We start from the raw sequence: 15,817 nt of genomic DNA on the forward strand, positions 1-15,817 counted from the left end.
GAAAGCTTCAACTTCAATTGCATCTCAGTTGTTTCATTTCAAATCCAATGTGGTGGCAGCAAAACCCAAATCATGAAGATTGTGTCACTGCCCAAATAATTCTGGACCCAACCCACACACCCACCCACACAGCAAACACTCTGAACAAGCATAGCTGCAGTGTAAAGAATGGGGGTGGGACAGAGCAAGAGTATTGAACTACAGCGAAGCTGGAGTCATTGATCATATCCAAGCCCTTATGAAGATTAGTCTAAAATGATGAAGATCAAAGTTATAATATACATTTTTTTTTTATTTTAAAAAATTAACAAATCTTCACAGAATAAAAACAGGAAGCGGATCATAAACTCAGCAGAACAATTAGAAGGTCGGCCAGATCAGGTTTCATTAGCGGTTGTGTCCAGCGTCTTTGTTAGCGGTTTTGTCCAGCAGTGCCGCCTTGTGGTCATTTTCTGTGCTACATCCTGGACCCCTATAACCCATTACATAGCTGGACAGAAAAACGACTGCACTACCACCCTGCAAACTGCAGTGGCAGCCATATTGGTTGTAACAACTTTCCCATGAACAGATAAAACAAAGAAAAAGCCTCCACTGTAACCAGTGTCAGGAGGGGGCGCTAAAGCCGGTTTACTCTTCCAAACTGGATCTTTTATGCAATGGTAAAACTTGTATTTCCCAATAGATTTTCTCCATTAATATAAAACTATTTACACGTGATCATTCTTCATCAAATCTTGAGAGATAAAACGGCAGCGTTATCACAGTTCATGCGGGATGCCTCGGATTCTCCGTGCGAGCTGCATGTCCTTCACAAAGAGAGTGCCCCTATTGGCCTGGTGACTGAAGAGGTAAGAATCTTCAAAGAGACTCACGAGGAAGTCCTCAGCTGACTGTGGATACAGAAGAGCATTAGTCCCTCTTAAAGTGACAGCACTCCCGGTATAATTTACTACACAGCTCGAAGGACTGATCAGATTTCACTTTTATGAGCTGTTAGCTAGAGTGATGGTGGGGGGGGGTCTGGCCTCTGGAACTCCCACAATGCATCACAACCCCTCTGCAAATGTCCCGCTAGGGCATATGGATGTGTTAGAGGGGGCGGGGGCTGAGTAGTGAACCACTGCAAAGAGCAGCTCCCTCTCTGGTTGACCCATGCGTTACATGGACAGTGCATTGTATGAGATACTGACCTCTTGTAGCGCCATAAGTGCGGTGCTTTGCCAGTAGTAAAACACGCCACGGGAATACTTCAGGCAGATCTCTCTCACCTGCAAGAATAAAAGGGGAATATCACTGACAATAAAGAGGAGCAGCCGCAGAGGACACATCCACTCACCAGGCGGAAAAACGGGATTTTCTGAATGAGCAGATTGGTTGATTTTTGGTACTTTCTTATTTCCATCAGTGCACGGGCTCCTGGGCGGTAGCGTCTTCTTCGTTGTGTGCTCGGTCTGTGACTTGTTTCCCCACTACCTGTAAGAAAGAAATCCATAATCATAGCTGAAAATGAATCTCCCGCTACATGGAAATTCACTGTCTGGCCGGGTTCACACGTAGCGTAAACACGGCGGATTTTCTGCAACGGATTTCATTGCGGAAACTCCACAGCGTAATACAGAAGCAGAAGAGTGGAGGAGATTCAAACAAATCTCATCCAGACGCAGCCGAAAAAAACCCGCCAAACTTACCCAGATCTCTCTGCTCCTGCGTTCAACCCGGCCTCCAGGGATGATGTCTCATCCCATATGACTGCTGCAGAACATCAGAGGGACACGTCACCATGGCTACGGGTAAGTATGGTTTTTTTTCTACCTTCTATGGACATTCCAGCCGAAAAACTGCAGTTTTTCAGCCAGAATTACCTCCGGTGCCCAGGGCCAATACGCTGTGTACTTTTACGCCGCGTATCTGCCCTGTGTGAACATGGCCTATTACCTTAATGTCCCCCAAGGAACATCAGGTAAACAGATTTAAAACATAACATGCTACCTGCAGCCACCACTAGAGGGAGCTCATTGTATATGGTTGTACATTGAACTTGGTAACAAAACAGTATGCAGTGAGCTCCCTCTAGTGGTGGCTGCAGGGAGACAAAATTATACCATGTAACTGTCTACGCAGGAGATTTAGAGCTCCGTTTCAGAAAACTGTGCTCACACTGCTGTAAAACGACATTAAGAAATTAATCAGCACAGAATGTTGGACCTAAAAAGATATAAATGTGGACGTTCAAATTTTAGATACTTTTCTATGACTGATAATTTGGGGTCCATCAAGTCCCATTGATACCTGATTAAAGGGGTTGTACCACGAAAATAATTTTTCACCTATCCACAAGATAGGTGATAAATGCCGGATCGCTGCGGGTTGTGAACAAGAGTGCGGGTCCCAGAGGGTGGTCACTCAAGTCATTCTCTATGGCAGTGGTCCCCAACCTATTTTGCACCGAGGACCGGTTTGATGCAAGAACATTTTTGCGGGGACTGGCAGGGGGGTGGGTGGAGGGGTTAGAGTCAGTTCACACATTACGTAAATACGGCGTATACCTGTATTATAATGCGGAAAAATCGGCAGCATAATACAGTAGCAGCAAAGTGGATGAGATAAAACACGTCTCATCCACACGCTGCATAAACGGAGTAGAAAAAAGGCTCAGAAATTGACGTCACAACATCGCGCCTGCCTGCGCGGAGCCGCTCACGGCAGAGTGCATAATTGGGCAAGGAGCAGTCAAACTTGACTATTTCCGTCGATCCCATAGGGAATGAATAGAGCGGTCGGACTGCAGGTTGGAAATTCTTAGATCCCTCATTTCATAATATATCTTCATGGGTGTGAGCTGTGTTCTCAGATTCCCTTCCCAGAGCCATATAGTAACGTGCTTCCTGCAACCACCACTAGGGGGAGACGATTGTGCACATGCATACAGCTCCTGTTGTGCCTATATAAATCAGTCCTCAGTTTGCTCCCCCTAGTGGCGGCCTTGTGCTACAGAAATTTCGGTAAGTAACAGATTTTTACCTGCATAGAAACGAACCCTCTAAGATATAAAGCTGAGAAACGGATTACAATCTAGTATTACACGACCCGAGGTTATCTGGGATTCATTTTTAAAATAAAATATCTAATGAGAGTGATAAGATGATCAAGGTGCAACTTTCTCTTACTTGGCGGAGATTGAGGAGGAGCTGCAGGTTTCTTCTGTGGCTGCGCCGACTTCCTGCGGGACGAGCTTTTCTGGGGTGGTTTCATGATGATGTAAAACGCTGCTGAGAGTCATACAATCAGTTAAGCAGATAAGAGACGGTGACAATTCAGCAGAATCACAGGTGACGTAAGATAAACTGAGCGGTTTTATACTGACTGATGCCACCAATGCAAGTGACAAGAAAGTGATGACATTGACGGTGAAGATATGAGATTGCCGGATGTCAGTAATTAACGCACGCTGCATCAATGAATACAATAGATCCTCGTGGCATCAATTACCAGAACAGCGACATCAATGATCTATTTAATAATGCGGCAACAGAAGAGCTACCCGCAGCAGATCCCGCAAGCAATGGGCAGATGTTTGCAGACGTAATGGAGCCGTCTTTTCAGGCGTGATTCGAGGCGTAAAACGCCTGAAAATAGGTCGTGTGCACAGAACCTTACAGAGAATCCGTAATCCAGACAAAGGTGGGAAATTTAAAACTGGAGCAAAGGAAAAGTGGAGCAGTCGTCATGGAAATGAAAGGCCGCAGCTGGAGGACGATGAGCTGCAACAATGCAGTACAAATATACAGAAATAAAACATCTAAAAATCCATATGATCTCTAGACACGCAGCAGCGAAAATGTATAAAATCAACACACACGATAGACGAGGAGAAGAAACATTCAGTCGAGTGCGCAACTTTTCTTAGGACTCTCTGCTTTGTGCCGTTTCTCTGTTATTCCTCCTGGAAATGTAAGAATTGACAGCTGTGTGTTACCAGTTGGGGGTGTGTCCCTACACAAACTGACAACGTCCAATCAGTGCTGACAGAGAGACTGTAGGGACACGACCTTTGATGAGGAGAATGGCAACACCAGGTTATCTATTAATACATACATTTCTAGGAGGAACCACAGAGGAATGGCACAAGCCAGAGATCTGAGAAAATACGCTCCAGAATAGTTATTTCATGGGGAATACAGGTATTTACTATAAGGGTATGTTCACACGCAGTGGTTTCAGACCTAATTCTGGCATTTTACGCCTCGAATTACGGCTGAAAAAACGCCCCTAATACGCCTACAAACATCTGCCCATTGCTTTCAATGGGAATTACGATGTTCTGTTCGCACGAGCCTTAAATTTACGTGTCGCTGTCAAAATACGGCGCGCAAAATGACGGCTCGTCAAAAGAAGTGCAGGACACTTTTTGGGACGTTTTTGGAGCCGTTTTCTCATAGACTCGTGAAAACAGCTCCAAAAACGGCTGTAAAAAACGCAGCGAAAAACGCGAGTGGTTAAAAAAACATCTGAAAATCAGGAGCTGTTTTCGCCTGAAAACAGCTCCGTATTTTCAGACGTTTTTGCTCACTGCGTGTGAACAGAGCCTTACAGACACGTCAGGAGAAGTGACGGCTCCTCTTTAATAATATTGTCTGTATCGTGTATAATTCATGAGGACGCACGTGCTGCCCGGCGTGATGTCAGCGTCACCGTATCTATCAATGATTATACACTGAACTCTAGAAAACTGCCAGATACACCAGGACGACTGTATACATCAGAGTTTCCCAACCTTTTCAGGCTCGAGGCACCCCAGGGAAAAAAAATAATTCTCAGGGCACCCCTACCAAAAATTGTTTACAAAACGACAAAAAATGGCGAAAAACAAGCAGTACACTCTTAGGTTATGTTCACACAACGTTTTTTTGTAAGGCAGAAACTAAAAGTCTGCCTCGAAATTCATTTACGAATTTTGAGGCAGATTTTGAATTGACAGCGCTGTTTGACTTTTTTTTATTTTTTTTTTCCCCACATTTTTTTTAAGCCGTTGAAGCGAATGCAAAAACCGCAAACAAAAAAGCACCAAACGAGCGCCGCAGGTTTTTTCTGCCTCCTATTAATTTCAATGGGAGGTCAGAGGCGGAAACCACTTGAAGACCGTCAGCCCCCCACTCACAGTAATAACCGTCAGCCCCCCACTCCCAGTAATGACCGTCAGCCCCCACTCACAGTAATGACCGTCAGCCCCCCACTCACAGTAATGACCGTCAGCCCCCCACTATCAGTAATGACCGTCAGCCCCCCACTCACAGTAATGACCGTCAGCCCCCGCACACACAGTAATGACCGTCAGCCCCCCACTCACAGTAATGACCGTCAGCCCCCCACTCACAGTAATGACCGTCAGCCCCCCACTCACAGTAATGACCGTCAGCCCCCCCACTCCCAGTAATGACCGTCAGCCCCCCCACTCCCAGTAATGACCGTCAGCCCCCCCACTCCCAGTAATGACCGTCAGCCCCCCCACTCACAGTAATGACCGTCAGCCCCCCCACTCACAGTAATGACCGTCAGCCCCCGCACACACAGTAATGACCGTCAGCCCCCCACTCCCAGTAATGACCGTCAGCCCCCCACTCCCAGTAATGACCGTCAGCCCCCCACTCCCAGTAATGACCGTCAGCCCCCCACTCCCAGTAATGACCGTCAGCCCCCCACTCCCAGTAATGACCGTCAGCCCCCCACTCACAGTAATGACCGTCAGCCCCCCCACTCACAGTAATGACCGTCAGCCCCCCCACTCACAGTAATGACCGTCAGCCCCCCCACTCACAGTAATGACCGTCAGCCCCCCACTCACAGTAATGACCGTCAGCCCCCCCACTCACAGTAATGACCGTCAGCCCCCCACTCACAGTAATGACCGTCAGCCCCCCACTCACAGTAATGACCGTCAGCCCCCCCACTCACAGTAATGACCGTCAGCCCCCCACTCACAGTAATGACCGTCAGCCCCCCACTCCCAGTAATGACCGTCAGCCCCCCACTCCCAGTAATGACCGTCAGCCCCCCACTCACAGTAATGACCGTCAGCCCCCCCACTCACAGTAATGACCGTCAGCCCCCCACTCACAGTAATGACCGTCAGCCCCCCCACTCACAGTAATGACCGTCAGCCCCCCACTCACAGTAATGACCGTCAGCCCCCCACTCACAGTAATGACCGTCAGCCCCCCCACTCACAGTAATGACCGTCAGCCCCCCCACTCACAGTAATGACCGTCAGCCCCCCACTCACAGTAATGACCGTCAGCCCCCCCACTCACAGTAATGACCGTCAGCCCCCCCACTCCCAGTAATGACCGTCAGCCCCCCCCACTCCCAGTAATGACCGTCAGCCCCCCCACTCCCAGTAATGACCGTCAGCCCCCCCACTCCCAGTAATGACGTCAGCCCCCCCACTCCCAGTAATGACGTCAGCCCCCCACTCCCAGTAATGACCGTCAGCCCCCCACTCCCAGTAATGACCGTCAGCCCCCCACTCCCAGTAATGACCGTCAGCCCCCCACTTCCAGTAATGACCGTCAGCCCCCCACTCACATTATAATGACCCCTCAGTAAAGCCACCATCAGCCTCCGTCCCCCCAGTTAAATGACCATCAGCCCCCTCCAGTAAAGCCACCATCAGCCTCAGTCCCCCCGCCCCCCGATAAAATAACCATCTGCCCCTCTAGTAAAGGGACCATCACAGACAGAAAGTGTGATTACCCCTGGGGAAGGAATAAATAAGGAGGTATAAGAACAACAACTCCCAGCATGTCCAGGATGTTATGTGATATCAGAGAAAGTTTACAGGAGGAGGTATAAGAGGAGAGGACTACAACTCCCAGCATGTCCAGACTTAGTATGGGATATCAGAGGACATTATAGGGAGGAGGTATAAGAGAAGAGAACTACAACTCCCAGCATGTCCAGACTGTTATTATGGGATATCAGAGGACATTACAGGGAGGAGGTATAAGAGAAGAGAACTACAACTCCTAGCATGTCCAGGCTGTTATTATGGTATATCAGAGGACATTACAGGGAGGAGGTATAAGAGAAGAGGACTACAACTCCCAGCATGTCCAGACTGTTATTATGGTATATCAGAGGACATTACAGGGAGGAGGTATAAGAGGAGAGAACTACAACTGCCAGCATGTCCAGACTGTTATTATGGGATATCAGAGGACATTACAGGGAGGAGGTATAAGAGGAGAGGACTACAACTCCCAGCATGTCCAGACTGTTATTATGGGATATCAGAGGACATTACAGGGAGGAGGTATAAGAGGAGAGGACTACAACTCCTAGCATGTCCAGACTTAGTATGGGATATCAGAGGACATTACAGGGAGGAGGTAGAAGAGGAGAGAACTACAACTCCCAGCATGTCCAGACTGTTATTATGGGATATCAGAGGACATTACAGGGAGGAGGTATAAGAGGAGAGAACTACAACTCCTAGCATGTCCAGGCTGTTATTATGGGATATCAGAGGACATTACAGGGAGGAGGTAGAAGAGGAGAGGACTACAACTCCCAGCATGTCCAGCACGTTATTATGGGATATCAGAGGACATTACAGGGAGGAGGTAGAAGAGGAGAGGACTACAACTCCCAGCATGTCCAGGATGTTATTATGGGATATCAGAGGACATTACAGGGAGGAGGTAGAAGAGGAGAGGACTACAACTCCCAGCATGTCCAGGACGTTATTATGGGATATCAGAGGACATTACAGGGAGGAGGTATAAGAGGAGAGAACTACAACTACCCACATTCCCCTGGCTCCATTTCTCACACAACTGCTAAGAAAGTAAAGAAAACCGCACTTACCCTGCCCAGTGTTAATGGCTCCTCTCCCTCCGTCAGGCTTCTAGTGGGAAGCGGTGGGCGGTGCTTGTAACAGACGTCCGCGCGTCACGTCTGCTACAACGTCGGGGGCGGAGCTTGTAGAAAAAAAAAATAAAAAAAATGTAAACAAAAATTTTTTTTATTTTTTTTGTTGCCGTGGATGAGCCGCGGCACCCCTGAACAGCTCTCGGCACCCCGGTTGGGAACCACTGGTATAGATTATATAATAGCCCCACAATATAAAAGCCAAGAAAAACCAAAAGGCTCCCGCACTGCGTTCTTCCAGGTTATGTATCGCCCCCTTGTGGCTAATAGAAGAAGTACACCAAATGTTCAAACCATCGCTAAAGCCAACAAAACTATATCCTGATGTTTCATCTCCCACAATCTATAATAATTATAATACACGATCACCGCGCGGTCTCAATGACGTCATCAAGACCTCGGGCTGTAAAGAAAAGCCTGTTTATACCCCTGGGTTCCAGGATGGGTCTATTTTAGGCTCGATGGGTTTCTATCAAGTTCTATAGAAAATGCTTAGAAACGTGATATAAAAAAAAAACCTTTTATTGACATTAAGACCCCTTTACCAATGCCGATAATCATACGAGCGCTTGTTTTCGATCACAGGCAGCGACGATCAGACGATAAACTGCACTCATTGGTCAGCTGATCACATTTTTTATGCGTCCCAAAAAATCGTCGTTGTCCACAGCGTACAAACAGGGGATGTGCTGCCGACAATACGTAAACTGTACGAGCACGGACCATCGTATTAACCATCGCTCATCCCCGTACAGCGTGCGTCGGCTCGTGTAAATGAGCGCCGACTCACTGGATACATCGTTGATCGTGCAAGTTCCATCTAGTGAAAAACTGTAAACAGGGAGGAGGGGGATGCAGCTGCAGTTTCTTATGCCCCACGCACGCGACCGTATTTTTCATCAGTAATTACAGCAGGGACTCTCCCATAGAAGTCTATGGGCGCTTCCATAAATACGGGCGGCTATGGATACGCATCCGTACTCTGACCGTATTTATGGAAGCGTTGCTATGCAACATGCTGATGACATCATTTGCATCCTCCCTTTTTTTTTTTACGGATCCGTATATACCGATGCAATATGGACAGTTTTTCGGGATAGATGAAAATACGGTCGTGCGCATGGGGCCTTACTTGGTGTTGCAATGAGGGGGGAGGGGTAGCGGCTGGTACTTGCTAGTTATACTATTACTGATATACTCATTAAAGGGGTCTTCCCATCAGACACATTTATGACGTATCCATAGGATGTCAGATAGATGAGGGTCCCACCTCCGGCTTTGTCTGATCTGTTTCCGTAACTCCCATAGTAGTGAATGCGGGTCCCAGAGGTGGAACCCCAATCTACCTGACATTTATGACATATCTGCTCGTTTGCTCCGGTCACACGGAGCTATGGATAACACGGAGCTATGGATGACACGGAGCTATGGATAACACGGAGCTATGGATAACACGGAGCTATGGATAACACGGAGCTATGGATAACACGGAGCTATGGATAACACGGAGCTATGGATAACACGGAGCTATGGATAACACGGAGCTATGGATGACACGGAGCTATGGATAACACGGAGCTATGGATAACACGGAGCTATGGATAACACGGAGCTATGGATGACACGGGGCTATGGATAACACGGAGCTATGGATGACACGGAGCTATGGATAACACGGAGCTATGGATAACACGGAGCTATGGATAACACGGAGCTATGGATAACACGGAGCTATGGATAACACGGAGCTATGGATAACACGGAGCTATGGATGACACGGAGCTATGGATGACACGGAGCTATGGATAACACGGAGCTATGGATAACACGGAGCTATGGATGACACGGAGCTATGGATGACACGGAGCTATGGATGACATGGAGCTATGGATAACACTGAGCTATGGATGACACGGAGCTATGGATGACACGGAGCTATGGATGACACGGAGCTATGGATGACACGGAGCTATGGATGACACGGAGCTATGGATAACACGGAGCTATGGATAACACGGAGCTATGGATAACACGGAGCTATGGATGACACGGAGCTATGGATGACACGGAGCTATGGATAACACGGAGCTATGGATAACACGGAGCTATGGATGACACGGAGCTATGGATGACACGGAGCTATGGATAACACGGAGCTATGGATAACACGGAGCTATGGATAACACTGAGCTATGGATGACACGGAGCTATGGATAACACGGAGCTATGGATAACACGGAGCTATGGATGACACGGAGCTATGGATGACACGGAGCTATGGATAACACGGAGCTATGGATAACACGGAGCTATGGATGACACGGAGCTATGGATGACACGGAGCTATGGATAACACGGAGCTATGGATAACACGGAGCTATGGATGACACGGAGCTATGGATAACAGGGAGCTATGGATAACACGGAGCTATGGATAACACGGAGCTATGGATAACACGGAGCTATGGATAACACGGAGCTATGGATAACACAGAGCTATGGATAACATGGAGCTATGGATAACACGGAGCTATGCATAAAACACGGAGCTATGGATAACAGGGAGCTATGGATAACACGGAGCTATGGATAACACGGAGCTATGGATAACACGGAGCTATGGATAACACTGAGCTATGGATGAGGGCGAGCGGTCGTTACTCCGATCGCTCGTCCCCTTACGTTATTATCATGTCGGCAGCGCGTTTTTCTGTTTACACAGGGAGATGCGCTGCCGACAACAATAATATTTCACTTTTTTAAAACGATACGACAAGCAGATGATTGGGTGTTTGCTCGTTCATCTGCGGATCGCTGCCCTTTTTACAAAGCGCAATTATCAGCAACGAGCGTTATATGAACACTTGTCTGTCCGATAATCGTCCTGTGTAAAGAACATTTTAGGCTAAGTTCACACTGAGTTTTTTTGACGAGTTTTTTTTACGCGGAAACCGCGCCGCAAAACTCGTCAAAAACTGCCCTATAATGCCTCCCATTGATTTCAATGGGAGGCGTCGGCGTCTTTTTCCCGCGAGCAGTAAAACTGCCTCGCGAGAAAAAGAAGCGACATGCCCTATCTTTGGGCGTTTACGCCTCTGACCTCCCATTGACTTCAATGGGAGGCAGAGAAAGCGTATTTCGCGGTGTATTATGCCCGCGGCGCTCAATGGCCGCGGGCGAATAACGCAGCAAAAATCGACGTGCAGGGAGAGGAAAATGTGCCTCAAACTTCCAAACGGAATTTTGAGGCAGATATTCCTCCTGCAAAAACTCTGTGTGAACATAGCCTTAGGCCTCATTTACACGAGCGTGTGCGTTTTGCGCAGGCTAAAAAACGCAGCGTTTTGCGTGCCAAAAGGCACTTGACAGCTCCGTGTGTCATCAGTGTATGATGCGCGGCTGCGTGATTTTCGCGCAGCCGCCATCATAGAGATGAGGCTAGTCGACGTCAGTCACTGTCCAGGGTGCTGAAAGAGTTAACTGATCGGCAGTAACTCTTTCAGCACCCTCGACAGTGAATTCCGATCACAATATACAGCAAACTGTGAATAAAAAAAAGACGTTCATACTTACCAAGAACTTCCTACTTCCTCCAGTCCGGTCTCCCGGCCGTTGCCTTGGTGACGCGTCCCTCTCTTGTCATCCGGCCCCACCTCCCTGGATGACGCGGCAGTCCATGTGACCGCTACAGCCTGTGATTGGCTGTAGCCTGTGCTTGGCCTGTGATTGGCTGCAGCTGTCACTTGGACTGAATTGTCATCCCGGGAGGTCAGACTGGAGGAAGAAGCCGGGAGTTATCGGTAAGTCAGAACTTCTTTTTTTTTTTTACACGTTCATGTATATTGTGATCGGAAGTCACTGTCCAGGGTGCTGAACCAGTTTAACTCTTTCAGCACCGTGGACAGTGACTGTCTCCTGACGTCGCGTACCGGAAATTTTTTTGCTGGGTTCGGTCAAAACGAGTTCGGCCGAACCCGGTGAAGTTCGGTGCGCTCATCTCTAATTTGACACTCCGTTTGGATGTTTGTAAACAGAAAAGCACGTGGTGCTTTTCTGTTTACATTCATCCTTTTGACAGCTCTTGCGCGAATCACGCAGTTCGCACGGAAGTGCTTCCGTGCGGCATGCGTGGTTTTCACGCACCCATTGACTTCAATGGGTGCGTGATGCGCGAAAAACGCACGATTATAGAACATGTCGTGAGTTTTACGCAACGCACTCGCGCTGCGCAAAATTCACGCATTGTCTGCACTGCCCCATAGACTAATATAGGTGCGTACGACACGCATGAAAAGCATGCGCGTCGCACGCGTGTATATTACGCTCGTGTAAATGAGGCCTTAGACTCATGTCCTGGTTACTACACTTCAGTGGAAAGCTACCAGCAGTCGCCACTAGGGGGAGCTACTGTAAATGTATTTATATTGTGCTAACTGACGTTAACCCCTTAGTGACCATCCCATTTTAGGCCCTAATGACCGAGCTATTTTATTCGTTTTTCTATAGTCGCATTCAAAGAGCTCTAACTTTTTTATTTTTTCAGCACCCCACAGGTGTCTCATATATTTTATTAGAAATGGGCAGTGAAAATGAAAAATGACATTATTTTCCAATAAGACGCAGCATTAGTTAAAAAAATTTCATTTTCTCAACAAATAAAGGAGAAAAAGCACCGTAACATTTGTAAAGCAACTTCTTCAGAGTAGGGAAATACCCCACACGTGGTCATAAACTGCTATTTGGACACACAGCAAGGCTCTAAAGGGAAGGAGCGCCATTTAGTATTTGGAGTGGAGATTTTATAAGATTCGTTTTTTGACACCATGTTGCATTGAGCTATAGTACCAGTACAGTGGTACCCCCGAAAAATTACCCCATTTTGGAAACTAGATCCCTCAAAGAATTGATCTAGGGGTGTAGTGAGCATTTTGACCGCACAAGTGTTTTGCAAAAATGAGTAAACAATAGATGTTGCAGATTGAAAATGGCTTTTTTCCACAAATATGCCATTTCAGTGCCCAATGTGTTGTGCCCAGCTTGTACCACCGTAGACACACATCCCATAAATTGTTAAGCGGGTTCTCCAGAATACACCATATGTGGTCATAAATTGCCGTTTGGGTACACTGCCAGGCTCAGTTGGACCACCATTTGGCTTTTGAAGCGCAGATTTTGCTTGGTGTATTAGTGGTATTTCAGCTTATAATGTGGGGGCATATGTGAACTGGGCGGAGTACATCAGGGTATATGTAAGCTGTGCGGAGTACATCAGGGTATATGTAAGCTGGGCGGAGTACATCAGGGTATATGTAAGCTGTGCGGAGTACATCAGGGCATATGTAATATGTGAGGAGTACATCAGGGTATATGTAAGCTGTGCGTAGTACATCATTATATATGTAAGCTGTGCGGAGTACATCGGTATATGTAAGCTGTGCGGAGTACATCAGGGTATATGTGAACTGGGCGGAGTACATCCGGGTATATGTAAGCTGTGCGGAGTACATCAGGGTATATGTAAGCTGGGCGGAGTACATCAGGGTATATGTAAGCTGGGCGGAGTACATCAGGGTATATGTAAGCTGTGCGGAGTACATCAGGGTATATGTAAGCTGTGCGGAGTACATCATTGTATATGTAAGCTGTGCGGAGTACATCAGGGTATATGTAAGGTGGGCGGAGTACATCAGGGTATATGTAATATGCGCAGGGTACATCAGGATATATGTAAACTGGGCGGAGTACATCAGGGTATATGTAAGCTGTGCGGAGTACATCAGGGTATATGTAAGCTGGGCGGAGTAAATCGGTATATGTAATATGCGCAGAGTACATCAGGATATATGTAAACTGGGGAGTACATCAGGGTATATGTAAGCTGTGCGGAGTACATCAGGGTATATGTTAGCTGGGTAGAGTGCATCAGGATATATGTAAACTGGGCGGAGTACATCAGGGTATATGTAATATGCGCGGAGTACATCAGGATATATGTAAACTGTGGAGTACATCAGGGTATATGTAATATGTGCGGGTACATCAGGATATATGTAAACTGTGGAGTACATCAGGGTATATGTAATATGCGCGGAGTACATCAGGATATATGTAAACTGTGGAGTACATCAGTGTATATGCAAGCTGTGAGGAGTACATCAGGGTATATGTAAGCCGTGCGGAGTACATCAGGGTATATGTAAGCTGGGCGGAGTACATCAGGGTATATGTAAGCTGTGCGGAGTACATCAGGGTATATGTAAGCTGGGCGGAGTACATCAGGGTATATGTAAGCTGGGCGGAGTACATCAGGGTATATGTTAGCTGGGTGGAGTACATCAGGATATATGTAAACTGTGCGGAGTACATCAGGGTATATGTAAGCTGGGCGGAGTACATCAGGGTATATGTAAGCTGGGCGGAGTACATCAGGGTATATGTTAGCTGGGTGGAGTACATCAGGGTATATGTAAGCTGTGCGGAGTACATCAGGGTATATGTAAGCTGGGCGGAGTACATCAGGGTATATGTAAGCTGGGCGGAGTACATCAGGGTATATGTTAGCTGGGTGGAGTACATCAGGGTATATGTAAGCTGGGCGGAGTACATCAGGGTATATGTTAGCTGGGTGGAGTGCATCAGGATATATGTAAACTGGGCGGAGTACATCAGGGTATATGTAATATGCGCGGAGTACATCAGGATATATGTAAACTGTGGAGTACATCAGGGTATATGTAAGCTGTGCGGAGTACATCAGGGTATATGTAAGCTGTGCGGAGTACATCAGGGTATATGTAAGCTGGGCGGAGTACATCAGGGTATATGTAAGCTGTGCGGAGTACATCAGGGTATATGTAAGCTGTGCGGAGTACATCAGGGTATATGTAAGCTGTGCGGAGCACATCAGGGTATATGTAATATGTGAGGAGTACATCAGGGTATATGTAAGCTGTGCGGAGTACATCAGGATATATGTAAGCTGTGCGGAGTACATCAGGGTATATGTAAGCTGGGCGGAGTACATCAGGATATATGTAAGCTGTGCGTAGCATAAATACGGTCAGAGTACGGATGCGTATCCATAGCCGCCCATATTTACGGAAGCGCCCATAGACTTCTTGGGAGAGTCCCTGCTGTAATTACTGATGAAAAATACGGTCGCGTGCGTGGGGCATAAGAAACTGCAGCTGCATCCCCCTCCTCCCTGTTTACAGTTTTTCACTAGATGGAACTTGCACGATCAACGATGTATCCAGTGAGTCGGCGCTCATTTACACGAGCCGACGCACGCTGTACAGGGATAAGCGATGGTTAATACGATGGTCCGTGCTCGTACAGTTTACGTATTGTCGGCAGCACATCCCCTGTTTGTACGCTGTGGACAACGAGGATTTTTTGGGACGCATAAAAGATGTGATCAGCTGACCAATGAGTGCAGTTTATCGTCTGATCGTCGCTGCCCGTGATCGAAAACAAGCGCTCGTATGATTATCGGCATTGGTAAAGGGGTCTTAATGTCAATAAAAGGTTTTTTTTTTATATCACAACGTTTCTAAGCATTTTCTATAGAACTTGATGGAAACCCATCGAGCCTAAAATAGACCCATCCTGGAACCCAGGGGTATAAACAGGCTTTTCTTTACAGCCGAGGTCTTGATGACGTCATTGAGACCGCGCGGTTATATTATTATTATAGATTGTGGGAGATCAAACATCAGGATATAGTTTTGTTGGCTTTAGCGATGGTTTGAACATTTGGTGTACTTCTTCTATTAGCCACAAGGGGGCGATACATAACATGGAAGAACGCAGTGCGGGAGCCTTTTGGTTTTTCTTGGCTTTTATATTGTGGGGCTATTATATAATCTATACCAGTGGTTCCCAACCG

At 47.2% G+C, this 15,817-nt stretch overlaps 1 protein-coding gene across 2 annotated transcripts; it reads right to left on the minus strand.

The window, feature by feature from the left end:
- Positions 1-271: 271 nt before the first annotated feature.
- On the minus strand, positions 272-7,933 carry LOC142761176 (histone H3-like centromeric protein A). 2 transcript variants are annotated; one of them, XM_075864369.1, is made up of 5 exons: positions 7,867-7,933; positions 3,171-3,272; positions 1,340-1,476; positions 1,194-1,271; positions 272-893 (listed from the first exon to the last, which is right to left on the minus strand). In XM_075864369.1, the coding sequence occupies exons 2-5, from the start codon at positions 3,253-3,255 to the stop codon at positions 762-764; spliced, it is 432 nt and encodes a 143-aa protein (XP_075720484.1). In that variant the 5' UTR covers positions 3,256-3,272; positions 7,867-7,933; the 3' UTR covers positions 272-761. The 2 variants fall into 2 exon arrangements, with proteins under 2 accessions (XP_075720484.1, XP_075720485.1); XM_075864370.1 differs by having other exon boundaries at positions 3,171-3,269; positions 7,867-7,929.
- Between the last annotated feature and the right edge of the window lie 7,884 nt (positions 7,934-15,817).

Source organism: Rhinoderma darwinii, chromosome 4 (genome assembly GCF_050947455.1).
Source record: "Rhinoderma darwinii isolate aRhiDar2 chromosome 4, aRhiDar2.hap1, whole genome shotgun sequence".
NCBI classification, from domain to species: Eukaryota; Metazoa; Chordata; class Amphibia; order Anura; family Rhinodermatidae; genus Rhinoderma; species Rhinoderma darwinii.